A 23,646-nucleotide genomic window follows, 5' to 3' on the forward strand; every position below is an offset into this window, starting at 1 on the left:
AAGCTCGCATACAACCACGCACCCGCGTACGTTCGCACGTGCGCGAACTATACACATATTATAAAAAATTGAAACTTTTAATAGAGATTTTTATTTAGATGACGAGGGTTATTTAAACAGTTTGGAGGTTTTGATTGATGGAAAGGTGATTCATCCAAATAGACAATGCAGGAATGGAAGATAATAAATAGGAAATATTATTGAAAAAGAATTTTGCGGAAGAAGTTTGTCGGAGTGGAACCTGGAAACGGCAAGGTACTGAGGCGCAATATGATACACAGCTAAACACTCACTCCCTCTTGTATAAACAAACCTCATCACGCACACTTGCAAGCTCACACACCAATCGTACTCGCACACAAATCCGCGCGTGTTTTCAAGCTCGTACACAGCGGCGCACGTTTGCATGCGCACACGTGGTCACGTACGTTTAAGGGCTCACAAACCAACGCTCACGCAACAACGCTAGCTCGCATATTCACACGTACCCAAGCACTTTAGCCAGCTCGTACACACGCGCATATACCGCCACGCACACTCCCAGATACGCTTAGGCTAATATACATTCATACATACACGTTTATACATTCAATTGATATTGAAAAAATAGTATGTACTATATTATGACAGAATATATTATTTATTATTGTTATAGATATGGCTTTGCGATGGTTGAGCGGTTTATGTTGTCCAAATTGAGTTGGACAACATAGCCGCAAAATATAAATATGATAGCCAAAAGATGGTCACCAAATTGATGCAATTGATTCTCAAAAAGTAAAAGATTCGTCGTATGACTCCCACCGTAAAAGCCGGCACGGTGGTCATTCCCAAAGATATTTACGACGCAGTATTGGGTAACTAGATAACTTATAAAATAATATTATAATATAAGATCATTCACCCTTTTCTTATATTCTAGAGTTTGTCAACGAAAAGGCTAATAAGGCAAAGAAGATGTTGGCAGCAACATGTATATATATAGGCTTGTTCTGAAAAGATTATGTGCCAATACGCGGAGAATTAAAAAATAATTTCTTGTTATATATTTGTTTGTTTGTTTGATTGTTTTTTTGTTCTATAAACTTTTATTTAACAAGATATTAAAATTATTATTATTTATTTTATTGAGCATTATTTATTTAAATTGATATTTCAATTAATTTCCTATTATTTTGTGAATTTTCCACGAATGTTTTTTTTCTTTTCAGGGTTGGATACGTGTAGTGCTTATACGACTTTTTGACGATTTTTCTACGACATTTTTACGATTTTTTCATGACTTCATTACGTCTTTTTTACGACTTTTCGAGGAAAATATAAACATTTTTTTTCATATTTTTAACGATGCAACGGTAGTCAATTCGATTAATCGATATGTTCGCAATTCGGTAGCACTCGTGATGCAAGAGCGAACGTCTAAGAGAGAGAGAGAGGGCGCGCGAGAATTCAAAGTTTCAGTTAAGCCTCAGCTGTTGCTTGTGAAAGTACCGCCAAATTATTTTCCACTGTGTTTTGCCGTTTTGCTATAAAAAGTTTTCCTGGTATTTTTCTGATACGTGTGCGAGACATAGCAGATCATAGAAGTAACAGCAAAACACAGCAGCAGCGAACAGCAGCAATAATCGCAGCAGTCACCGATCTTATTGACCGAGGCAGCGTAGCTGGTTTCAGAGGAGCACCAACATTCGATTTTCTTCAACAATTACGGCTGATCACCGTAATTGTATCGCAGGGTAGGTGTCCCTCCCTTTCGGCCCATCAATGACTGTAGTTTTCTAGTCTGTTTGCGCCGTTTGCGCTTCAAGGCTAAGAGAGAGTGTGCTTGTGTAAAAAACGGTGCTCCGAGAGCAGAAACTGTAAAAAAAAACAATCAACGATGGTCCGTAAATCATCACGAATGCCGCGCCGGCCTGCATGACGTCCGTTAGGAATGAGTGCGTTTAGAGGGTTTCGAGCACTTTTTTGTCCGTTCGCCTTAACAACCCACGTTGCAGATATCCTTCGTCTAGTTAAACAGCTCTAATTGCTGTCCACTATTTATGATGTTTTCCAACAAATATAACAGCGAAACACGTGGGCGTCATCTGAGCAATCCTCGGTCTCATCACGTCTGGGGAAACTCAAATTGCTTAATGACCGACGCGTGCCATAAAATCGCTGATTTCGGATTCGCCCACAGGGAATGGGCCCAGAGAGTAGGGAGGAGTTTTCCGTGCTTCCCTCGGTTCCCTCGATGCCAAATCGAGTATTATGAGTAAGTTCGATTTGAACACTCAACAGTTAAGCACGGCTAACTACGCTTATCCTTGTCGGTTCGTATATCGCTCAGTTCCGCGCCGCGCCTGCATCAACTAGAAGGTGTGTGGTGAAGAATCATCGGACGACGAAAACTATTTGATCTGAGAGTGATCGAGCGTGTTTTGTCATCAAAGGCGTAGAGTGTAATCGTCATTGTTTCCTAATCACCTACGAGGACGAGTGAGTGTAAGAACTACCTGAATGGCCATTCAAGCGTGCGAGGCGACATAGGCTTTGCGAGCCTCAATTGACCATCGTATGTACCTATCGTATCGTGTCGTATTTATCAGTTGAGGGCTCTCTCTCTCTCTACCTGCATTTGCTGTGCTAATGTAATTCCGTCCGCGAAATTCCCTTTTAGGTGTTAATAGTTTACCAGCGTAACAACTATTTTGTCCGGTTTGCATCTATGTAATTGTTATATCATTAGTTGTAATTGTGGCTTGTATTTAAATGGCTTTTCCCCCACTCATGACTGGGGTTTTTTATGCCGGCTAAATATAACGCATTCATGCATTTTCTCTTTTTCGTTAAATAAATTACATACATTAGTCAAACTAAATCTCAGCGTATCTATTATAAATTGCACACGCCTTCCCATCCTGATCTGAATTCCCTTTTGTTTGTTATTTATGAGACTTTTAACACCTCATTTATTAGCATTGATCCTAAACATAGTCATAAAGGATTTTGATTTTATTCGCCGCATTATGTTATTTCGTTCCCTTTTAATTTAACGGATCCGTCACCGGTTAAATTTTAAACCGATTTCATCTAGAAGATTATTTTGAGTAAACATTAGGTCACGCACATCTAAGATAGATCGAGTATCACAAGTCAGATGACTTAAGGTGAGTTCAACTCTATAGGAAAAAAAACATTGGAATAAAAGTATCAAATGTAAAGGCGAATACATGTATACTCATACGTGTTTAACGGAGCGGCGGTTAGCTCTGCATCGTGGGAGTTTGTTCTATGATAAACCTATTTTGTACCAGATAATTCTCCCCGTTACGTGGCGCCCAACTGGTATTAAGACCAATTTTATGCGAGTAGAATTGTGCGTCGAAGGTAATCGACGCACGGGAGAGAGATACGATTGCGCGAGCGCTTAGGAAGGTTTGAGTGGGTGTTAGCGTTAGATTTTGAGCGGTGCGCACTCTGCAGAGGGAAAAGGGAATCACTTCGACTTTTTTTTTGTATAAAGTGTAATATTTATTGTAAATAAGGATCGAAAGCGGTAATATTTAATAGGTCGAAGCGATTCAGCAAATCGTTGTGAGTTATCAGGTTCTAACCCGTTTGAGCTCTAGTTTGGTGGATAAAGGGGGGCCGGAAGCACCTGAGTGACGATAAAAGCAGAGACCGTGAACTAAGCGTGCAGTCTAGAAATATTAGCCAGGCGGAGCAAGTAAACAGCAGGCTTCGACCTTGGGTAGGATATCATAACTTATAATTAGATAGTTTAAGGGGACTGCGCGCGCTCATAATCTCGCGAGTTTGTGCCTTGAAAAGAAGGCAGTAAGGGTAGTAGCACTAATTAGTGAATGCACCGCTTATACCTTGGGTAATAGGAATGGTCGAATAGGCCGATATTTTAAACCTCTACCGCATCCTATACCCGTGCGGAGGCAAGATGGCTCTGTTGTCAGCCCAGATCGATACGTGGGCATTAGAGCTGACCTCCGCACAGCGCGAATGCTACCTGGTAGAACTGGAACTACGCAGGGAAGGAAGCGTTATCCAGCAGACGGTTAGGCTAGGTGGATGGTTGCTGGGTGAGTACAGTGTCACAGATTTTGAGGAGACTACCCGTAGTAAGCAGGTGGCGGGGCGCAGGAGGCGCATACAACAAGCATGGCTCGATATAATCTGCGATGAGTTGGAAAACCTGAGCACAGAGGAGCACAGCGACCATCCTCTGAGACTCATCAACAGGAAGGGAATAACCTTGACAAATATGTCAAGGACATTCGCCTGCCTGGATGAGGACTCGGAGGTTGAAGCCAGCCGCCAAGAAGAGGATGGTGTTATCCGGAGAGTCCTCTACACCCACAAACAGGAGGAGGGGGAGAGGACAAGGAGCAAGCCGCATCTGAGGTCGCAGGTATCCTGGACCTGGAAGGAGCTCTAAGGAGAACTATTTTTGGGCGAAGCCTTCCAGGAATCAGAGTACCTGAAGGAGGGATTCTACCGCAACCGCAAGCTAGCCGGCGGGATACTAGAGACCCTTCAGACTCTCCAGGGTATACAGGTATGTGCGGAGTGGGAGGCGACATGCACCAAAGAATACGAGACCTGGAGGACGGAATGCATGAAATGGCCGATGTAGTCCGTTCATCTCAGCGCGACTTGATTCAACCGTGCATCAGACGTAATGTGGACTTCCAGACACATTTACCTGTCACTACAATTATGGGACTCCGGGAAGCACACCGGCTCCTCCAAGACCCATCTCCAGGAGAAGAGATGTCACCCCACCGGAAGGCCTCCAAAAAAGAGGAGATAAAGAGGATCAAGAGGAGTACGAGAGATCCGCACCAGTTTGACAAAGAAGTCGAAGCGGATCGTCTGGTACCGTTCTCCATTTATCCTCAGGGCTCTCCACAACCCGAGATGTTAGAAACCGCGGATGGAAACTGAAGTTTGCAGGCAGTAGATCACAGAGCGTGGACACGTTTTTGTCACGGTTAGAAGACCTGCGCGTGGGCGCAGGAGTAACTGACGACGAGGTGCTTTGTTCCGTATCGGAGATCCTTGAAGGTAACGCGAGGACCTGGTACGATAACAATAAGCACCAGTGGCTAAATTACGCCGAATTCGTCACCCACATCCGAGAATAGCACCAGTACGCAACAGCAACAACGGCTGTTGCAGGAAGCGCAGAACCAATTCCAGAGCGAAGATAAGCCAACCAGGTAGCTCTTGTGAATAGATTGGAACCACCAATGCCCTTGGAAAGGTTATTGGACCTGCTGCATGCAAACTTCCCTCCAAACATCCATATAGATCTGGGTCGTAGTGAGTTAATGTCAATACGTGTGTTTAACAGAAGGGCGACTATCTTCCCTCAGCAAGCATACCAGCTGAGCAAAAGAACGGCTGGTAATAATTCCCAAACCGCTGCAGTAGCCAGCGAAGAGAAGGGACGTGTTAAGAAGGAGGGAGATCAGAAGCGCGGACAGGGTGTGGAAAACCCTGCCAGAAGGCCCACTGAGCAGGTAACGGTATCGTCTGCGCAAACCTCCACTTCTGATAAAAAGATGGAGGAGCGCCTGGAAGGTAAAGAGAAGCTTCTTCGCAAAATGGCCAAGGAAAGGCAGGACAGCCCTCCAGAACAACGCACAAGCCGATGGTGTGGGAGAAGCAGGAATTCACCTCCTCCCCGGTCTCCTGACGAGCGGCAAGAAGGACAGAGGCGGGAGATCAACTTCACGAAGCCTCTTCAGTGTTCCGCTTGTGGCAAACTGGGATTCAGCTGTAAGTTCTGCTCACAAGGGAAACGGCAAGGAGAGCGAAGAGAAGAGGTCATCTTCGCGCCTCCAGTGAATTTGACCTCTCGCCGTGAGTCGTTGACGAGAAAGAGCAAGTTGTCCGTAACCCAGGGATCCAAACAGGTCCTAATAGGGCATCAAGAGAGCCCGGGACCTAGCGGTACAGCGGAACAGAAGGCGATCGAGCCCGGTGCCAGCCCTCAGCAGAGTAGGAGGGTGGTCATCCTGGAAGGATCAGGTGGCCACATGCAAGATGTGGAGGAGGGAGAAGACTCGATAGGTATGAGGATCGAGCAATCCGAAGACCTGAAAGGTTCGGGCCCCACCACACAAAAAGCTCCTCTGCCGAAGGAGTCCACGAATAGGAGCAAGCCCATCGTCGTAGCAGTAGCAGAAGGGAAAAAGCCACTGAGAAACACGACGTATGGAGGAGATAATGCGACTCCTGGATACGACGCAGAGGATGAAACCAGATGGTGGTTGTGGGTAGACATAGGTGTCTTTAAGATCAGAGCACTCTTTGATACCGGCGCCTCATCTTCGGTAATGGGTCAGTTAGGGCTGAGATTGGTATCGGATATGGGACTCGGACTTAATGTGACCAGGGCGGGCGATGCAAGGTTCTCCGACGGGCGCCAATGTCCCATCATTGGTCACGTGATGTTCCCATTTAAAGTAGGAGGAATCACGAAGGAAATCAGAGTCGTTATTACGCCACTGCTCACAGATGACTACTAGGTAGGCGCGAACTTTATATGAGAGTTCCGCGCAGTTTTGGATCCCATTGAGGATGAATTATGGCTGAAGGACGCCTAGGTAAAAGTACCTATAGAAGTGGCGGGAATTGATGGTACGGCATTTCTCACACCGGGAGATCACGAAAACACAGCTTGAGGAAATTGAGGACCTCGTCAGAAGATTGATTCCAGACGGAGGAGTGGTTTCAGACTGTGCCGTGGGGGTTGAGCACGAAATAGATGTTGGAAGTGCTCGACTCATCAAGCAGAAGTACTATCCAGTGTCTGACAGGGTACGAGAGGAAATGCACGCGCTGGTCAAGGATATGTTGGAAAAAGATGTTATCGAACCAGCGACTAGCGGGTGGTCAAGTCCAGTGGTGATGGTAAAGAAGGCTGATGGAAAATATAAGTTCTGCGTAAATTACCAAAAGGTAAACGCAATAATCAAACCAGATGCCTATCCTTTGCCATATATGAGCGACATCCTTAGACGGATAAGGGATGCCAAGTTCATATCCACGCTGAACTTAAGTAGCGCGTACCATCAGATTCCCCTAAAGGAAGAATCGCGCCTGATATCGGCGTTCACAGTAGCTGGGTTGGGGTATTTTCAATTCAAGAGAATGCCCTTTGGACTGTCATACGCGGAAGCGACCTTCCAGAGGTTAATATATAAGATGATAGGCCCCTGATATGGATCCATTCGCTTTTGCCTACCTCGACGACGTAATTGTGGTTTCGTCGTCATTTGAGGAGCATAAGTGACACCTGGAAAAAGTATTAAAGGGAATTCTTGGTGCGGGCCTAACCATCAACAAAGTCAAAAGCCACTTCTGTAAGACGGAAGTAAGGTACTTGGGAGTTCTCGTGAACCAAGACGGAGTAAGACCAGATTTTATTTTTAATAGTTAGGCTTATTTTTAATAATCAATGGATATTGATTTGATTAACTAATCAATAAGAATTTAACTATCTACTATAGATTCTTATAAATAGAGTAGGTAAGGAAAACGCATCTCGCTGGAAATTTAGAAATTTTACTACATTTTATGAGGCTTTTTGCATGAGCATAGCCAGCTCATCCGACAATTGATTGAAAGTTTTGTCTAATCCGAATAGGTGATCTAAATACATTTGAATCTAACTAATCGTCTCAAAATGTTTTCCACGCATACTTTTTAATGCATCCCCGTATAATCCTATTTTAACTAATCTTGCTAGATCCGCTTTATTTCCGGGTGGAATAACATTATAAGCTTCCCAACAACCGTTTAAAAAATCATGTAGCGGAATACCGTATCCGTCGTATTAAGGAATGAAATTAACGATATCTTTCAAATCTACATTTCTCATAAGGTTAATTATAGAATTTTGTACTGTACGGGTTACATCTTGTGGAGTTGAATGATAAATCGGTCTTGTGTTGGCAAATGATCTGCATGTTGACTTTGGTGTAAAGTATTCCGTATTGCTACTTTTCTCGTTTTGTTTTATTACTTGATCACTTTTTTCATTAAAATTTGGTATTAAAAATTTTACGTTTTTATGATTCATAACAGGAATTTCGTTTCTTGTTTTATTTATTTTGTCTTCGTTATCATTGTCAATTGTCAAGTTTGTAAAAGATTGGAAATATTCTCTTGACACGTCTTCCGTTATTTCCGCGGTTGACTCAATTATTGGTTCAAATTTATTTTCAAATTGTACTACTTTGTACGATTCGCTGCTTCTACAATTTCTTTTGGACATATATTGCGTTTTGTTAATTCTTCTACAATGAGTAGTAAAAGTGGATCTTGACATATATTCCTTATTAAATCTCCATTTATATAGTGTTCTAAAATTTTTATTAATTTTTCTAATTGTTGTTATTTTTTGCCCTCTATTTCGAAATCTAAATACTGACGAACGTGCAGAAATTTTATACATTCTAATAATGTCGGTTCTCTACTAGTTATAGAATTCGCATCTACTTTTCCTATGCAGTTTTTTAAAACTATTAGTGCTTCCTCATTTCGTTTACCTATCAAATCGATTCCCATAGCCATATTTGTAAAAAAAATTACTTTTGCCTAATCCTGCTTTTCGTTAAAAAAAAATACGAGGTGTGTTCAAAAAGTAAGGTGACTTTTCAAATTTCACGGGCAACGTACTTTCGATTATCGATTTTTTTATTTTGTTATGTTGGTACACTCTTTCCGAACATCTGTATCAAGTTTCAAGTGTATAGCATTTTTTGTTTGGTTGTGAGAGGCGTAAAGGTTATAAGTGTTTTGCATGCTCGGCGATTTCTTGCTATCGAAAAATATGGATCAAAGTATTTGCATCAAATTTTGTGTAAAAAATAAAATAAAGTGCTCCGAAACACTTGAAATGTTGACGGTGGCATACGGTGAAACTGTTCTGAGTAAAAAAAATGTTTACAAGTGGTACAAACTCTTCCAAGATGGCCGGGAAGATGCCAATGACGAGCCTCGCTCTGGACGCCTAAGCACGTCGACAACTGATGAAAACGTTCAAGCAGTGAAGAATATTGTTCTGGAAAATCGTTGAATCACTATCAGAGAAGTTGCTGAGGATGTTGGTATATCGCTTGGCTCGTGTCATGAAATTTTTTCTAACGTTTTGGGCATGAGACGTGTGTCAGCGAAGTTTGTTCCGAAATTGCTAAATTTTGACCAAAAGAACCGTCGCATGAGCATCGCTCAAGAACTGTTGAATGACGTCAACGACGACCCAGATTTACTCAAAAGGGTCATAACTGGTAACGAATCATGGGTATATGGTTATGATATCGAAACCAAAGTCCAATCGTCCCAATGGAAGAGCCCAGATGAGCCAAGACCGAAAAAAGTACGCCAAGTTCGATCAAATGTCAAAGTTTTGCTCACTGTTTTCTTCGATTAACATGACGTGGTGTATTAAGAGTTCTTACCATATGGACGTACGGTCAATAAACAGTATTATCTTGAAGTTATGCGCCGTTTGCGAGAAGCAATACGAAGAAAAAGCCCAGAATTGTGGAAAAACAATTTTGCATCACGATAATGCCCTTGCTCACTCATCTTTGCTTGTGAGAGATTTTTTGGCCAAAAACAACACCACAATCATGCCTCAGCCACGATATTCACCGGATTTGGCCCCATGTGACTTTTTCTTGTTCCCAAAACTAAAGAGACCTATAAAAGGACGGAGATTTGCAACGATTGAAGATGCATCGCTGGAAGAGCTCAAGGCTATACCGAAAAGTGCTTATGAGAAGTGCTTTGAGGATTGGAAAGACCGTTGGCATAAGTGTATTGTATCTGAGGGGGATTACTTTGAAGGGGACAACATAAATATTGATAAATAAATAAATATTTTTTCTTAAAAATACAAAGTCACCTTACTTTTTGAACACACCTCGTATACCCGGAGGGGTTCCCAATTGTTACGTCTCACGCAATGGTCACGAATTGACAATAATTACTCAACCGCGACTGTCTCTTTTCGTTCAACGCGTAAGCGCTTTACAACGGATACGAGACTAAAACTAGAGCAGACTGGCAATCTAACTAAAACACCGATCAGAAAAGTAACAATTAAATAATATTACGTGTAATTTGGCTAGTCCTGAAACTCGTACATCCAAAGCCAGGGATGTATCGTAGTTATATGGAGTAGGTATAAGCCTTTGCCAATTGATAATAAATTATCAGTAGAAATGGAGTTTAAGTACTTATTACTCCAAATAAGTTATACAGAACATCCGAAGACTTATAGAGTCGAATACAGAGTAGTCTTGATTATCGCTTTGCCACCTCTTTTATAGGACAAAACACATAAAAATTAAGCTATAAAGGGTTAAACCCAGAAGGGAAATGTTCGTCACTGAGAATGAAGTCAGATATGAATTGGCTCTACTCTAATTAAAGGAATTCCCCTTTTATAATAATTCAAATTTTGCCGCTATTATATAGCCTGACTTGTTCTCGACGTTACACATGATTTATGGAAAACTTTTTTCCGTAAAAAAATGAATAATTTTGATTGGTTAAAAACTGCCATATATTTCGACTTACATGATTTATTTTTTGTTTAATGAAAGCACATGTGAAAAATTATTTTTATATGTAATATGTACCAAAAGATACATATTATAAAAGTGTTTTTAACTTTAAAACAATTTTTTTATGACGAGTTACAGTACGAATTCTTAATAACTTTTCATCTTATAGCTTCGAAATTATAGTGGATATCTTAAATTAATCTCATGAAGTATATTTTTTATTTTTTTTCCTATCGGAAATATTTATCAGATTTATATTACCACATTTTGTAGAACGGTTATCACGAAGTAACTCGAATTTTTGGGGATTTGCTCATAAATGTAAGCCATAAAACCGTAAAAATTTTGTCAATAATAGAATATCATTTCATGAAAAATAAACAATTATGACAAATAGTCATTTTAGAATAATATTTTGATACTTATCAAAGATAAAAACTTACTTAAGCGTGGTCTGCGAAACTTGATCGGACAATAATGCTAAATCAACAGTATCAATTATTCCACAATTGTCTAAGTGACTTTCACTTGTGTAAACTTGTTTAGATTGTAAAGTGGATGTGACTGAAAATGATAATATTTTAATGAAATTAATAAAGTCAATCAAAATTTTACTTATCTTTACAACATAATTGATTTTTTCTGAGAAAATCTTTGTTTAAAAGGACAAGATAGGGTTTGAAAATTAAAATATTCTTAATGGTTGTGGAAAATATAAAGAGTTAAATGATCCTGGTGAAATAGTCTACATCAAACTTTTTTCATCTTTCAATACTCAATGAAAACAGAATCCAGATCTTATGATTTCAAGATGTAAGTTTTATCAACTTCAACTAAAAGAGGTTTTTATTAAACTATTAAATAATTCATATTTATATATAAATCACGTAAATTTTGATCTCTTAGCGACAGATTTGAATAACGTTTTGAACAGAAGTAAATCTGAATTTTCAATTTTTAAATAAAAGTTGTTATGTATGACTCTTACCCTTTCTTCTTCTCACACCTTTCGAGAAAAGTATACTTGCTTGACGAATAGCCGTTCTGGCAATGCTATCTTTGTATAGAAGTTACTTAAGGATTTAACGCTAATTTTTTTATATAAATAAAAATAATTAATTTGTATAAAATAAATAATATTATTGCTAGAAAATGTTTATCTATAGATATATTTAACGTGCGAGTAATCTTTTCATCTAGTGTAAAATGATTTTCTCATTGATTTCATACTTTCAATTAACTCGTGAATTCAATCTTATATTTTTTATTAATAACATGCAAAGTGACAGTTAAATATTCAAGAAAATCGATATTAATAGAGACTTTAATTTTAATAAAAAAATAAAGTAATTTCTTAAGTCAACTTATTCATTCAATCAAACTACTTACTTATATTTGAAAAAGCTAATTAGATTTTAGATAAAGTAGTCATTAAACAGGCAATAAAAATTAACTAATGAATGTTATAAAATCAATAGTAAACTAACAAGTACAGGGAGCTGGTACTCCATTGTTCATTAATTGGTACATTGAGTAAAATTCATTTGATTTTCACTATTTATCAAACTTTTTACTCATATCGAAAGAGCTAATGAGATTTTAGAAAAAGTAGTCGTTAAACTCGATAATAATTAACTAGTGAATGTTATGAAATAAACAATTAAATGGTGTGTACTGTAACGGGATTAATACCGTTTATTTATTTTAATGCGCGCGATCGTATCGAAGAGCGCCCGTGATTACCTACACGTTCAAACACGAAAACCGGAGAGCAGGAGGGAACGGGTGTCTGTCAACCAACTATCTACTAATGCGAAATAAATACGTCGGAAATATCATTAGTATCACAAGAGAGAACTTTTATTACCTCTTAATATTACACTTCATTCGGCCCGCGTGTTTATGTTTATATGCCGCGCGCACGACGACAACCTGCAGTGTCGGATCGCTCGCCGCTCAGAGTTCGCAGAGTTATTACATGCACGCTTTTTGTCGAGTACGAGAGATTAGTTATAGACAATTCTATCGCGATCGCGAAATTAAGCTGGCCAGCTTACCTTATTAACTCTCGCACGGGTAACAAAACTAATGAGATGAAGGAGGCTCGTACAGCACACGCTAGTCTTTCGGCAAAATGTTTATGTGTGGGCGATGATACCTCTCGTTCACGGTTTCACCCTCGATGGCGAAACTCTCTACTCACTCACACTTGCACGTACACTGCTGGACGTAAGGCTATCTCACAGCTTCTCTCTCTCATCTCTGCCTTCAGAAAACTCCGGAAAACGTCAAAGGTATTTTCGCTATCTGGCTCTGCGATCGGATTCTAATCCTCGACTGGTTCGTTTTCGTACGCGCGCGTTCCGTTACGTCTCATGCCGAATTCCTCTATACATTTCGCCCCAACCGGCAGGTGCTGCCCTCGCCGGCAGCCGCATGGTTGGGATGTTAGCGCTAATACGACGTTTACCGTCACAGTACATAGATTAGTATATATTTTATGAACTACCTCTCTTGAATAATATTTACATTTTACTTGTCGGAGCCGACGTTAAGAAAATCAATAACGTAACTACATCTTCTAATTTTTCACTTAGGTATTTCATCTCGGTGAAGACAAAGTACGGAGAAGGAAAATGCTAGAGTGATCTCCGTGAACTAATTTATTTAAAAATTCCCAACGTTTCGGAAAAATTAATTTTCCATTTTCAAGGGCTGCAATTTTTACAAGTGTTTAAAAGGTAGTATACAAAAAATTGTTTACGAAGCGCAAGAAGTACAAAAAACATACCTAGATAAATAAATAGAACACTATTCCATCACAGTCAAATTACAGTACAGAGCAATGCTACTCTGTTTGTCACAGGCGAAATTTACAAACGTATAAAAGTTTTGCAACATTTTCCTTAAAAAGAATTGTTTATGTGTAGCGAGTAAAATTGTTCCACTTGTAGTTCGTAAAAGCAAATGTTAAAACCAAAGAAAGCCAGTCAAAACAGAGCAGCGGTGGGGAGTGATGAGTGTGTATATGTATGTGATGGACACACAAACATGACACTCACTGACAAACCGCTACATACTTTTAATAAACCTCTTGTAACTCGATTTCAAATACAACGTATCATCTATGCGGTTTAAAGTATGAGAATGTGAATAGATTTGCAACATTTCTGATATGCGAGTTTTTTCAACACTATTACGTTCAATATCTAAAACATTTACTTTATTGAAATCTATTTCGTGACCAGTTTTTTTGACATGCATATAGAGAGCGGATCTCTCTGATGTGTTTTTTACGTCATTTTTATGTTCAGATATTCGCAGTTTTAATTTTCTCTCTGTCATTCCAATATAAATACTATTGCACTGTTTGCAATTAATTTGGTAAACTAAGTTGCTTTTTTCTTTATCCTCTAAACAGTCTTTGCCTAATGTGATAATTGAGTCTAGTTTATGACAAGTTTTGTTGATAATTTGTACATTGTGTCTTTTAACGATTTTTTTCTGTTTTTCTGTGAGATTCTTTATATAAGGCAAAACTAGCTTCGGAGTATCAACTATTGATCTTTTTTTATTTTTACGAGATTGTTCAATGACATCTCTGTTTTTATAAAATTCTAGTCTTTTTTTCACTTGTAAATCGATTAATTCTTCCGGATAATTATTGTTTAATAAATAGTTTTTGATAGTAGCTAAGTTTGACTCATGGAATTTTGTATCTGATAGTAGGATAGCTTTATCGGTTAAGCAGGAAATAATTTGCATTTTTGTGGACTTTGAGTGGTGAGAAAAATAATTTAAGTATCTATCAGATGCACATGGTTTTTTATACCAGTTGATTGTTATTGAGCCATCCAATTCTCTCTCAAGTTTTAAATCCAAAAAGGAGATTGATCTATTATTTTCTCTTTCAATTGTAAATTGTAAATTTTTGTTGAAATTATTAAAAACGTTCAAAGCACTGTTTATAGTATGTTTTTCAATTATAATGAGTATGTCATCGACATATCTTTGGTATAAAAAAATCGAATTTTTTAACTTCTCTAAGGCTGTAGTTTCTAAAGCCTCCATGGTGAGTTCTGCAAGCCAAGGACTAGTGCAAAACCCCATGGGGGCACCTTTTATTTGTTTGTAAAATTTGCCATTGAACTGAAGATATGTTTCATCTAAAATTAATTTAATATCTTCTAGAAATTCAACTTTTGAGAGAGGAATGTGATTCTTAATGTAATTCCATTTTTTTGAGATGACTTGTAACATCAAGTCTTTTGGTAAATTTGAAAATAATGATACGACGTCAAAAGACACAATTTCAAAATTATCTGGAACGGTGAGATCTTTAAGTTTTTTCCTTAATTCTGTACTATTTAATATGCATGCTTTAGGTTTTAACCGACAGAGGTTCAACAAACCAGTTATCCATTTGTCAAACTGGTAAGTGGGACTGTTGACAGCTGACACAATGATCCGGACGGGGTAACTTTGTTTGTGTACCTTAATTAGAGCGTAGGCTCGTGGAATATTACTGGTGTTAACATACTTCTTAGTTACTTTAACTGGAACATGATCAAAAACATGGTGTTTCTCCCAATCAACAACTAATTTTGTCATCTTCTTTTGTAACTGTGGGAGTGGGGATTTGTGCAATTTTAAGTATGATTCGCTATCATTTAGTAAAGATTCTACTTTTTCGATGTATTCGTTACGGTCAATTATCACTGATTTGTTGCCTTTATCTGCACGTGTGACTAGTAGGTCTTTATTTTTCTTTAAGAACCATTTGGTTTTTTCTAAATTATTTTTAATTATCTTGTCTTCGAAAGTCATGTTGTTTCTTTTTGTTTTAAGAGTATGTAAAATGTCATCTCGAAGTTTTTCGTTCACGTCATTGTATTTCAGAAATAATTCTGTGTCTTTAATAAATTGAAATTTAGTTTTTTTATCCAAGTCACTGACAAAATTAAATTTTTCTCCCAAACCAATTGTTTCTTTTACGAATGAAGGTATTTCTTTACTTGTTAAACAAATGACATTGTTCTTTTGTGAAAAATCAGTATGTGTGAAATTTTTCGCTAGGTTGCGATGTGCACCGGAATTTGAGATGCGTAAATTTGAAAATTGTAATTTTTTCCGTAGTAAAACTTGCAGTTTCTTATCATGCGATAATTTTTTCTTTGTGTTGTGAAATTTTAAAAAGGAGTCTAAATAAGAGTCCAAAGCTGATTTTATCATATTATTTGTCTCAACACATACCTTTGAAAGGAGTTCAAGCACTTTTTTGCCTAAATAATTAATATGGATATTTAAATCTTTAATCTCTAAGTTTAATAATCTTCTTTTAAAAATATTGCTGAGGTGCATTGCTTTTTTTCTCCCGTAATTGCTATGTAGATTATAAATGTTGCAAATACTTTCGATTTTTGTTAGATGATTCGGTAAAATACAATAATCTCTGCATCTTACTAAAAATACATTATCACATTTTGCTTTAATTAATTTTGTTTTAGTCTTCGACAGTTCTTGTGCAATTTTTTTACTAGTTTTGCCAAAACCGTTTTCTAGTTCAAACAAAATTTTTGGAAATTTTTTAGTATCCGAACTGTTTAGTAGAAAGGTAAGATAACGTGTTTTAGTATCTAGCTGTGTAATATTATCATTGTTCTCATTGTTATGTAAACTGTCTTCTAGGTTATGTTGAGCAACTTGGGGATCCTCTGGTTGATTGTTATTTAAAGTGTTCGTCGTAGATCTATCTGGTCGATATGTATTGGTTCTTGATCTTGATCAAGACAAAGTACGCCGTTCTTCTGTGAAATACGGTTCTTTCCTTAAATTATAAACTGTATTTAGTAGGTAAGCTACAGAGGCCAGAGATTAGGGGAGCCTTAGATCAGTGCGAGCTTTAGATCAGTGATCCGAAATACATGAGCTATCAGATAAGTACTCAGATTACGCATGTGAGCCTCGCCCCTCCCCCCAACTACCCGATCAGAAATGCGTTTTCAATGTTAAAATTTATTTAAGTGTAATTAAATTTAATTTATTTATATAATTTATTTTTGTGTATATATAATGTAATGTAAATTTAGCTCAGGGACAAAATGAGCAGGCACTATGGGCAATCGAACTCACATCCTATGGATCGACAAACCATAGCTCTACCAACCGAGACACGGCTGCTTTTAGCACTTTGTATTTCTTACTGTCTATATTAACTACACAGCCAAAGCGACTAAAACGGTGTCTTCGTGCCTCGGCGCATTCCGTTAATCCATGTGTGCACGTTTTAAGATCACGTGTTATCATTTGTATATGCTTTAATGCATATATATTCATATACGAGGTGTGTTAAAAAAGTAAGGTGAATTTTTAAATTGGGCAGGCTATGTAGATTCGATCATCGATATTATTTTTATTATGTTGGTATATATAGTCCCTCACATATGTTCACAGTTTCAGTCAGTTTGAATGTTTACTATTTTTTTGTGAGACAGAAACATTATACGTGTTTGTTGTGCTCGTCGATTTGCTGTCGAAAACAATGGATCAAAGAGTTTGCATGCAATTTTGTGTAAAAAATGGAATTAAGTGCTTCAAAACACTTGAAATGTTGAAAGTGGCATACAGTGAGTCTACTTCAAGTTAAAAAAATGTTTACAAGTGGTATAAGCTCTTTCAAGATGACCGAGAAGACACCGATGACAAACCTCGCTCTGGACGCCCCAGCACTTCAATAACTTGTGACGAGAGCAAGCGTTGTGCTTGTTCTCGTCGGTATTTTCCTCATTTCCCCCTCTCTCGGCAAGGCACGGTGGCCAGCGTTTGGCGCGTTTAAGAATGCGCCTAATGCATAATCTTTGTTTCAGCCGACGGAGATTACCGAGCCGGCGCGAAGCCATTAAGTAGACGACAAAGAGAGGTGTTAGAAAAAGAGAGAGAGAGAGGAGCGTGCGTGCCCCACGCAAGATTAGACAGGCGTACGAGGCGTAACCAATTAGCGCATTGGTCACGCGCCGCCTAATAAGTAGGTCAAGTGGGGAGAAAAAGAGCGAGCGAAGAAGCTGTCGATTCCGGAAGCGAACGAGTGGTTAGACGGTTTTTAGTCGGTCAGCGGTGCAGTCAGTTTAGTATGCAGAGGTAGAGGTTAGCCGAACGCACATGCCATCCAAGGAGCTGAGACGAGAAACCAGGCAAAGAAAAAAAAGGACAAGTGCCAATCCACCAGCATATTGCAAGGGACGCTACCCCGAAGGAGCCAGTAAAGAGCAAAGAGTTGCCCAGCGACGGCCAGCAACACCTTCCACAGGGGGCAACCAGGCCTCTCCGTACCCTCATATATTAGGTCAAGACTCGTTCTCTTTATTCTTTCTTTCACTCTCTTTCTCTCTTTAACGGTATGGCACAGCGAGTAGGTGTAAAGGTCAAATAGGTAACAAGGCGTTTAAGAGCCGACTATCTGCTTTAATTACGGTCGGCATTATATTTGTTAAGGTAGGGTATCGTCAAGGCGATCCCACGCCGGGCGGCTTTTTCTCTTAGTATACGAGGTGTGTTCAAAAAGTACCCGGAATTATCGTATTTCCAAAAAAATATTTATTTATTCGTTCACATCAATGTGGTCCCCTTCAAAGTAATCCTCCCCAGATATAATACACTTATGCCAGCGTTTTTTCCAATCTTCGAAGCACTCTAGATATTCACTTTTTGGTATGTCTTTGAGCACTCTCAGCGATTCGGCCTTTATTTCTTCAATCGAGGAAAAACGCCGTCCTTTTATGGGTCTCTTCAACTTTGGGAACAGCGAAAAGTCACACGGAGCCATACCTGGTGAATATGGAGGTTGGGGCACGACTACGGTATTGTTTTTGGCCAAAAAATTACGAACAAGCAACAACGAGTGAGCAGGTACGTTATCGTGATGCAAAAGCCATGAATTGTTTTTCCATAAATCGGGGCGTTTTTTTCGGATTGCTTCACGCAAACGTCGCATAACTTCAAGGTAATACTCCTTATTAACCGTACGACTTTGTGATAAGAACTCATGATGCACCACGCCCCTGCAGTCAAAGAAAACTGTAAGCAAAACCTTCACATTTGATCAAACTTGACATGCTTTTTTCGCTCTTGGTGACGTTGAATGCTTCCAGGTGGACGATTGTGCTTTGGTTTCGACATCATAACCGTACACCCATGTTTCATCATCAGTTATGACCCTTTCAAGCAAACTTGGATCGTCGTTAACGTCGTTTAACAGCTCCTGAGCGTTGTTCATGCGATTGTTTTGTTGGTCAAAGTTCAGTAGTTTTGGAATGAATTTTGCTGCCACCCGTTTCATGCCCAAAACATTTGAAAAAATGTTATGACATGAGCCAATTGATATGCCAACTTCATCAGCAACTTCTCTAATTGTGATTCGGCGATCATTCAGAACCATTTTTTCCACTTTTTTCACATTTTCATCGATTGTTGACGTGCTGGGTCGACCGAAGCGTTCGTCATCTTCAACGTCTTCGCGGCCATCTTGGAAACGTTTATACCACTCGTAAACACTTGTTTTTTTCAAAGCAAACTCACCATAGGCTTTTTGTAACATTTCACACATTTTGTTACACTTTATTTCATTTTTTACGTAAAATTTAATACAAATTCTTTGATCCATTTCTTTTAAAAAATGAAAATCGCCGAGCTCATAAAAACACGTCAAACCTTAGCGACTACCGCAGACAAAGTAAACAGTGAATATAGCTGAAAATTTTATCATACTTCAGGGGCATGTATACCAACACAATAAAAAAAAATTTGACAATCGGACTCTCCAGACCCGCGAAATTTAAAAATTCCAGGTATTTTTTGAACACACTTCGTAAGTAGGCTAAGTCGGTTTGTCGTAATGGCGGTCACCTGCCGGGCGACACCTTCTGTATATGTCGGTTAAATCTTTGTAGGCGCGGTAAATTAGTTAATTTGTTCTTCGTCTTTTACTGCCTAATATGTGTTAAGAACACCGTTGTATTCAGTAGGTTTAAGGCGTTTGTAACACCGTTGTGGTTGTTAGAGATTAAGGGTTTTGTAAAGCTTGAAGTAATTATAATTACACCGTATGCTCATTTGACAGTACTTGAAGTGTAATTTTCGATTAATTATATTTCTTTATATATTATATATTATATTGCTTCCCCCCTCCCCCAAATTATTAAATCACGATTAGAGAAGTGACTGAAGACGTCGGCATCTCTGTTGTCTCATGCGATGAGTAGATAAGCAATGTATGTTCTGGAACACAAAGAAGCCGACAAAGGATGCCGCCAATATATAAGGGATATGTGCTTGTTCTGGGACACAAAGAAGCCGCCCGATCAAGGTGTCGCGGTAGTGATACCATTTAATTTAAGGTGAGACCCCATGCTGAATGTTTAAAAGGCATTTGTTTTTCGTTCGACACCTTCCGCGTGCCAGTGGGCCTCTTAGACAGAGTGCCCCCCCCTCCCCCCACTCACGCACCCAGCCACCTACAGAGCTTGTTAAGGTAGGATGCTGTAGAAGTCCGTAGGGTGTTTGGTAAACTATATGATGGTCTCTCTCTCTCTCTATCCCCCTCTCTCGCTCTTCTTCGATAGTAGGACGCTTAGTAAGCTAATGCTGGCTGAGTGTGGGCCCTCGGAGAGGGGGTCGGGTCTCTAGCTTGCTAGACGCGTACGTCGTATAGTGTGGATGCTGTCCTCTCTCTCTCTCTATCCCCCTCTCTCGCTCTTCTTCGATAGTAGGACGCTTAGTAAGCTAATGCTGGCTGAGTGTGGGCCCTCGGAGAGGGGGTAGGGTCTCTAGCTTGCTAGACGCGTACGTCGTATAGTGTGGATGCTGTCCTCTCTCTCTCTCTATCCCCCTCTCTCGCTCTTCTTCGATAGTAGGACGCTTAGTAAGCTAATGCTGGCTGAGTGTGGGCCCTCGGAGAGGGGGTAGCATCTCTAGCTTGCTAGGCGCAGTCACCACCCACCCACCCACCTTCCACCTTTCGTCTGACTACCCCCTCTTCAACCTATAGCGCCGAAACCGCTGCTTTCAGCGCCACCATAGTGCTTAAAAGCCGTGCTCGATTGGAAAAGAGCGCAGTCATTCGAGACTGCCCGCTTCACTAGCTTTCTTAGCAGTAACAAGCAGTAGTAGTAGTAGTACTAGTACTAGTAGTAGTAGTAGTACTAGTACTAGTAGTAGTAGTAGTACTAGTGGTAGTAGTAGTACTAGTACTAGTAGTAGTAGTAGTACTAGTAGTAGTAGTAGTAGTAGTACTAGTAGTAGTAGTAGTACTAGTAGTAGTAGTATTAATAGTTATCCTACGCGCATTTTCATTACAATGGCTTCTATTTCTTATTTTGAAAATACAGTACGCGATTTATGGAAAGCCTATTACAACTCAGACGCTAATAAGGATGATTTTATTAGATGGAAAAATATAATAATTACCGCTTTGAATTCTCTTGAAGAATATATGTTACAGCCTAACATAAGTAGAGCAATACGACAGAGATGTCAAACTTGCGCTACTCATTTGAATTCAATCGGAATTAATTTAATAATTCCATAAAAGTCGGAGGAAATGTTAATTCATTACGAATCATTCCAAACCAAATTCAAGGGGACGGAGTTATTTGGCGTGAAATAAATTCAGCATTTGAAAAACGTATCATACTGCATTCATAGCCAATCAAGAACAGACAGATATAAAGTCATTCTTAAAAGCAGCAAATAAACTATTACAATTACAAATAACAAAATATCTTTCGAATCATAATGCTCTAAAAATAAATATAGAAATGTCAGCTCAACTAACCGTAATAAAAGATAATGTAGAGGACATTCAAGTAAAGTATTTCAACAACGAAAATGTTTCTATTTATAGAACGACAGATGTTAAATTATAGTTTACAAATACTTAAAAATGTAGAAGAATTTCAAGAAAAAGATTCCGGTTGGACATTAAAAACTATCATAGGTATTACTGTTAATATAAATAAATTTAATCCTTTCAAACCTGGCTCATATATTCAACTACCAAAACAAATAGCAGATAAAAAAGCAATTATTAACGTTCAAAATATAGATAATCAACGTTTCAAATGGGCTGTGCTTGCCTATCTTCATCCAGCTAGATTTCATAGCGAAAGAGTTCAAAATTATATGCCCTTTGCGAATGAATTGAAATTTGATGATATAAACTTTCCTGTTGAGGTAAAGAATATTCCTAAATTTGAAAAATTAAATAGTATTTCAATAAACCTATACATACTAAAAAAATACGGTTTTAATTCGAAGTCTCACCATATTATATATCAACTTTAAAATAAGATAAGCATGTAAGTCTTTTATTCCTACAAAGCGATTATATTGATGAGAATGAAACAGAAAAATCTAATAGATCAAATAACAATGATAATTTCAAATTAAAATTCCACTATGTATGGATTAAAAACTTATCTGCTCTTGTTAGAAGTCAAGTAACGAAACATACAGCACAAATTTATCTACGAGGTGTGTTCAAAAAGTAAGGTGACTTTGTATTTTTAAGAAAAATATTTATTTATTTATCAATATTTATGTTGTGCCCTTCAAAGTAATCCCCCTCAGATACAATACATTTATGCCAACGATTTTTCCAATCCTCAAAGCACTTCTCATAAGCACTTTTCGGTATAGCCTTGAGCTCTTCCAGCGATGCAGTCTTTATCTCTTCAATCGTTGCAAATCTCCGTCCTTTCATAGGTTTCTTTAGTTTTGGGAACAAAAAAAAGTCACATGGGGCCAAACCCGGTGAATATGGTGGCTGAGGCATGATTGTGGTGTTGTTTTTGGCCAAAAAATCTCTCACAAGCAAAGATGAGTGAGCAGGGGCATTATCGTGATGCAAAAGCCATGAATTGTTTTTCCACAATTCTGGGCGTTTTCTTCGTATTGCTTGTCGCAAACGGCGCATAACTTCAAGATAATACTATTTATTGACCGTACGTCCATATGGTAAGAACTCCTGATGCACCACGCCATGGTAATCGAAGAAAACAGTGAACAAAACTTTGACATTTGATCAAACTTGGCGTGCTTTTCTCGGTCTTGGCTCATCTGGGCTCTTCCATTGGGACGATTGGACTTTGGTTTCGATATCATAACCATATACCCGTGATTCGTCACCAGTTATGACCCTTTTGAGTAAATCTGGATCGTCGTTGACGTCATTCAACAGTTCTTGAGCGATGCTCATGCGACGGTTCTTTTGGTCAAAATTTAGCAATTTCGGAACAAACTTCACTGACACACGTCTCATGCCCAAAACGTTAGAAAAAATTTCATGGCACGAGCCAAGCGATATACCAACATCCTCAGCAACTTCTCTGATAGTGATTCGACGATTTTCCAGAACAATTTTCTTCACTGCTTGATCGTTTTCATCAGTTGTTGACGTGCTTGGGCGTCCAGAGCGAGGCTCGTCATTGGCATCTTCCCGGCCATCTTGGAAGAGTTTGTACTACTTGTAAACATTTTTTTTACTCAGAACAGTTTCACCGTATGCCACCGTCAACATTTCAAGTAATTCGGAGCACTATATTTTATTTTTTACACAAAATTTGATGCAAATCCTTTGATCCATATTTTTCGGTAGCAAGAAATCGCCGAGCACGCAAAACACTTATAACCTTTACGCCTCTCATAACCAAACAAAAAATGCTATACACTTGAAACTTGGTACAGATGTTCGGGAAGAGTGTACCAACATAACAAAATAAAAAAATCGATAATCGAAAGTACGTTGTCCGTGAAATTTGAAAAGTCACCTTACTTTTCGAACACACCTCGTATGTGAACGCTGTCTCCATTATTTTCATAATAAGGAAAAATTGAATATTCTTAAGACAGATTAATCAAAATTATATAAATATAGAGTTAATCTACCTTATTTTCCTCTTCTGAAATTTAATCATTATGATCGAAAAGAAATGGTTCCGTTTATTATATATGTTGATTTAGAGTGCTTCTTGAAACCAGTAAATCATGGACGATCCTTCCAAGATCATGA

At 38.7% G+C, this 23,646-nt stretch overlaps 1 protein-coding gene across 2 annotated transcripts in view; it reads right to left on the bottom strand.

The window, feature by feature from the left end:
- The window catches only part of LOC131671708 (disks large 1 tumor suppressor protein-like), a 1,979,893-nt gene that overhangs the window by 1,025,132 nt on the left and 931,115 nt on the right, over positions 1-23,646 (bottom strand). For both annotated transcript variants that reach the window (XM_058948341.1, XM_058948331.1), the window contains exon 8: positions 11,027-11,147. In XM_058948341.1, the coding sequence (XP_058804324.1) occupies positions 11,027-11,147 (121 nt within the window). The remainder of the gene's footprint in view (positions 1-11,026; positions 11,148-23,646) is intronic.

Source organism: Phymastichus coffea, unplaced genomic scaffold (genome assembly GCF_024137745.1).
Source record: "Phymastichus coffea isolate CEN01 unplaced genomic scaffold, Cenicafe_Pcof_1.1 PCOF00010, whole genome shotgun sequence".
Taxonomy (NCBI): domain Eukaryota; kingdom Metazoa; phylum Arthropoda; class Insecta; order Hymenoptera; family Eulophidae; genus Phymastichus; species Phymastichus coffea.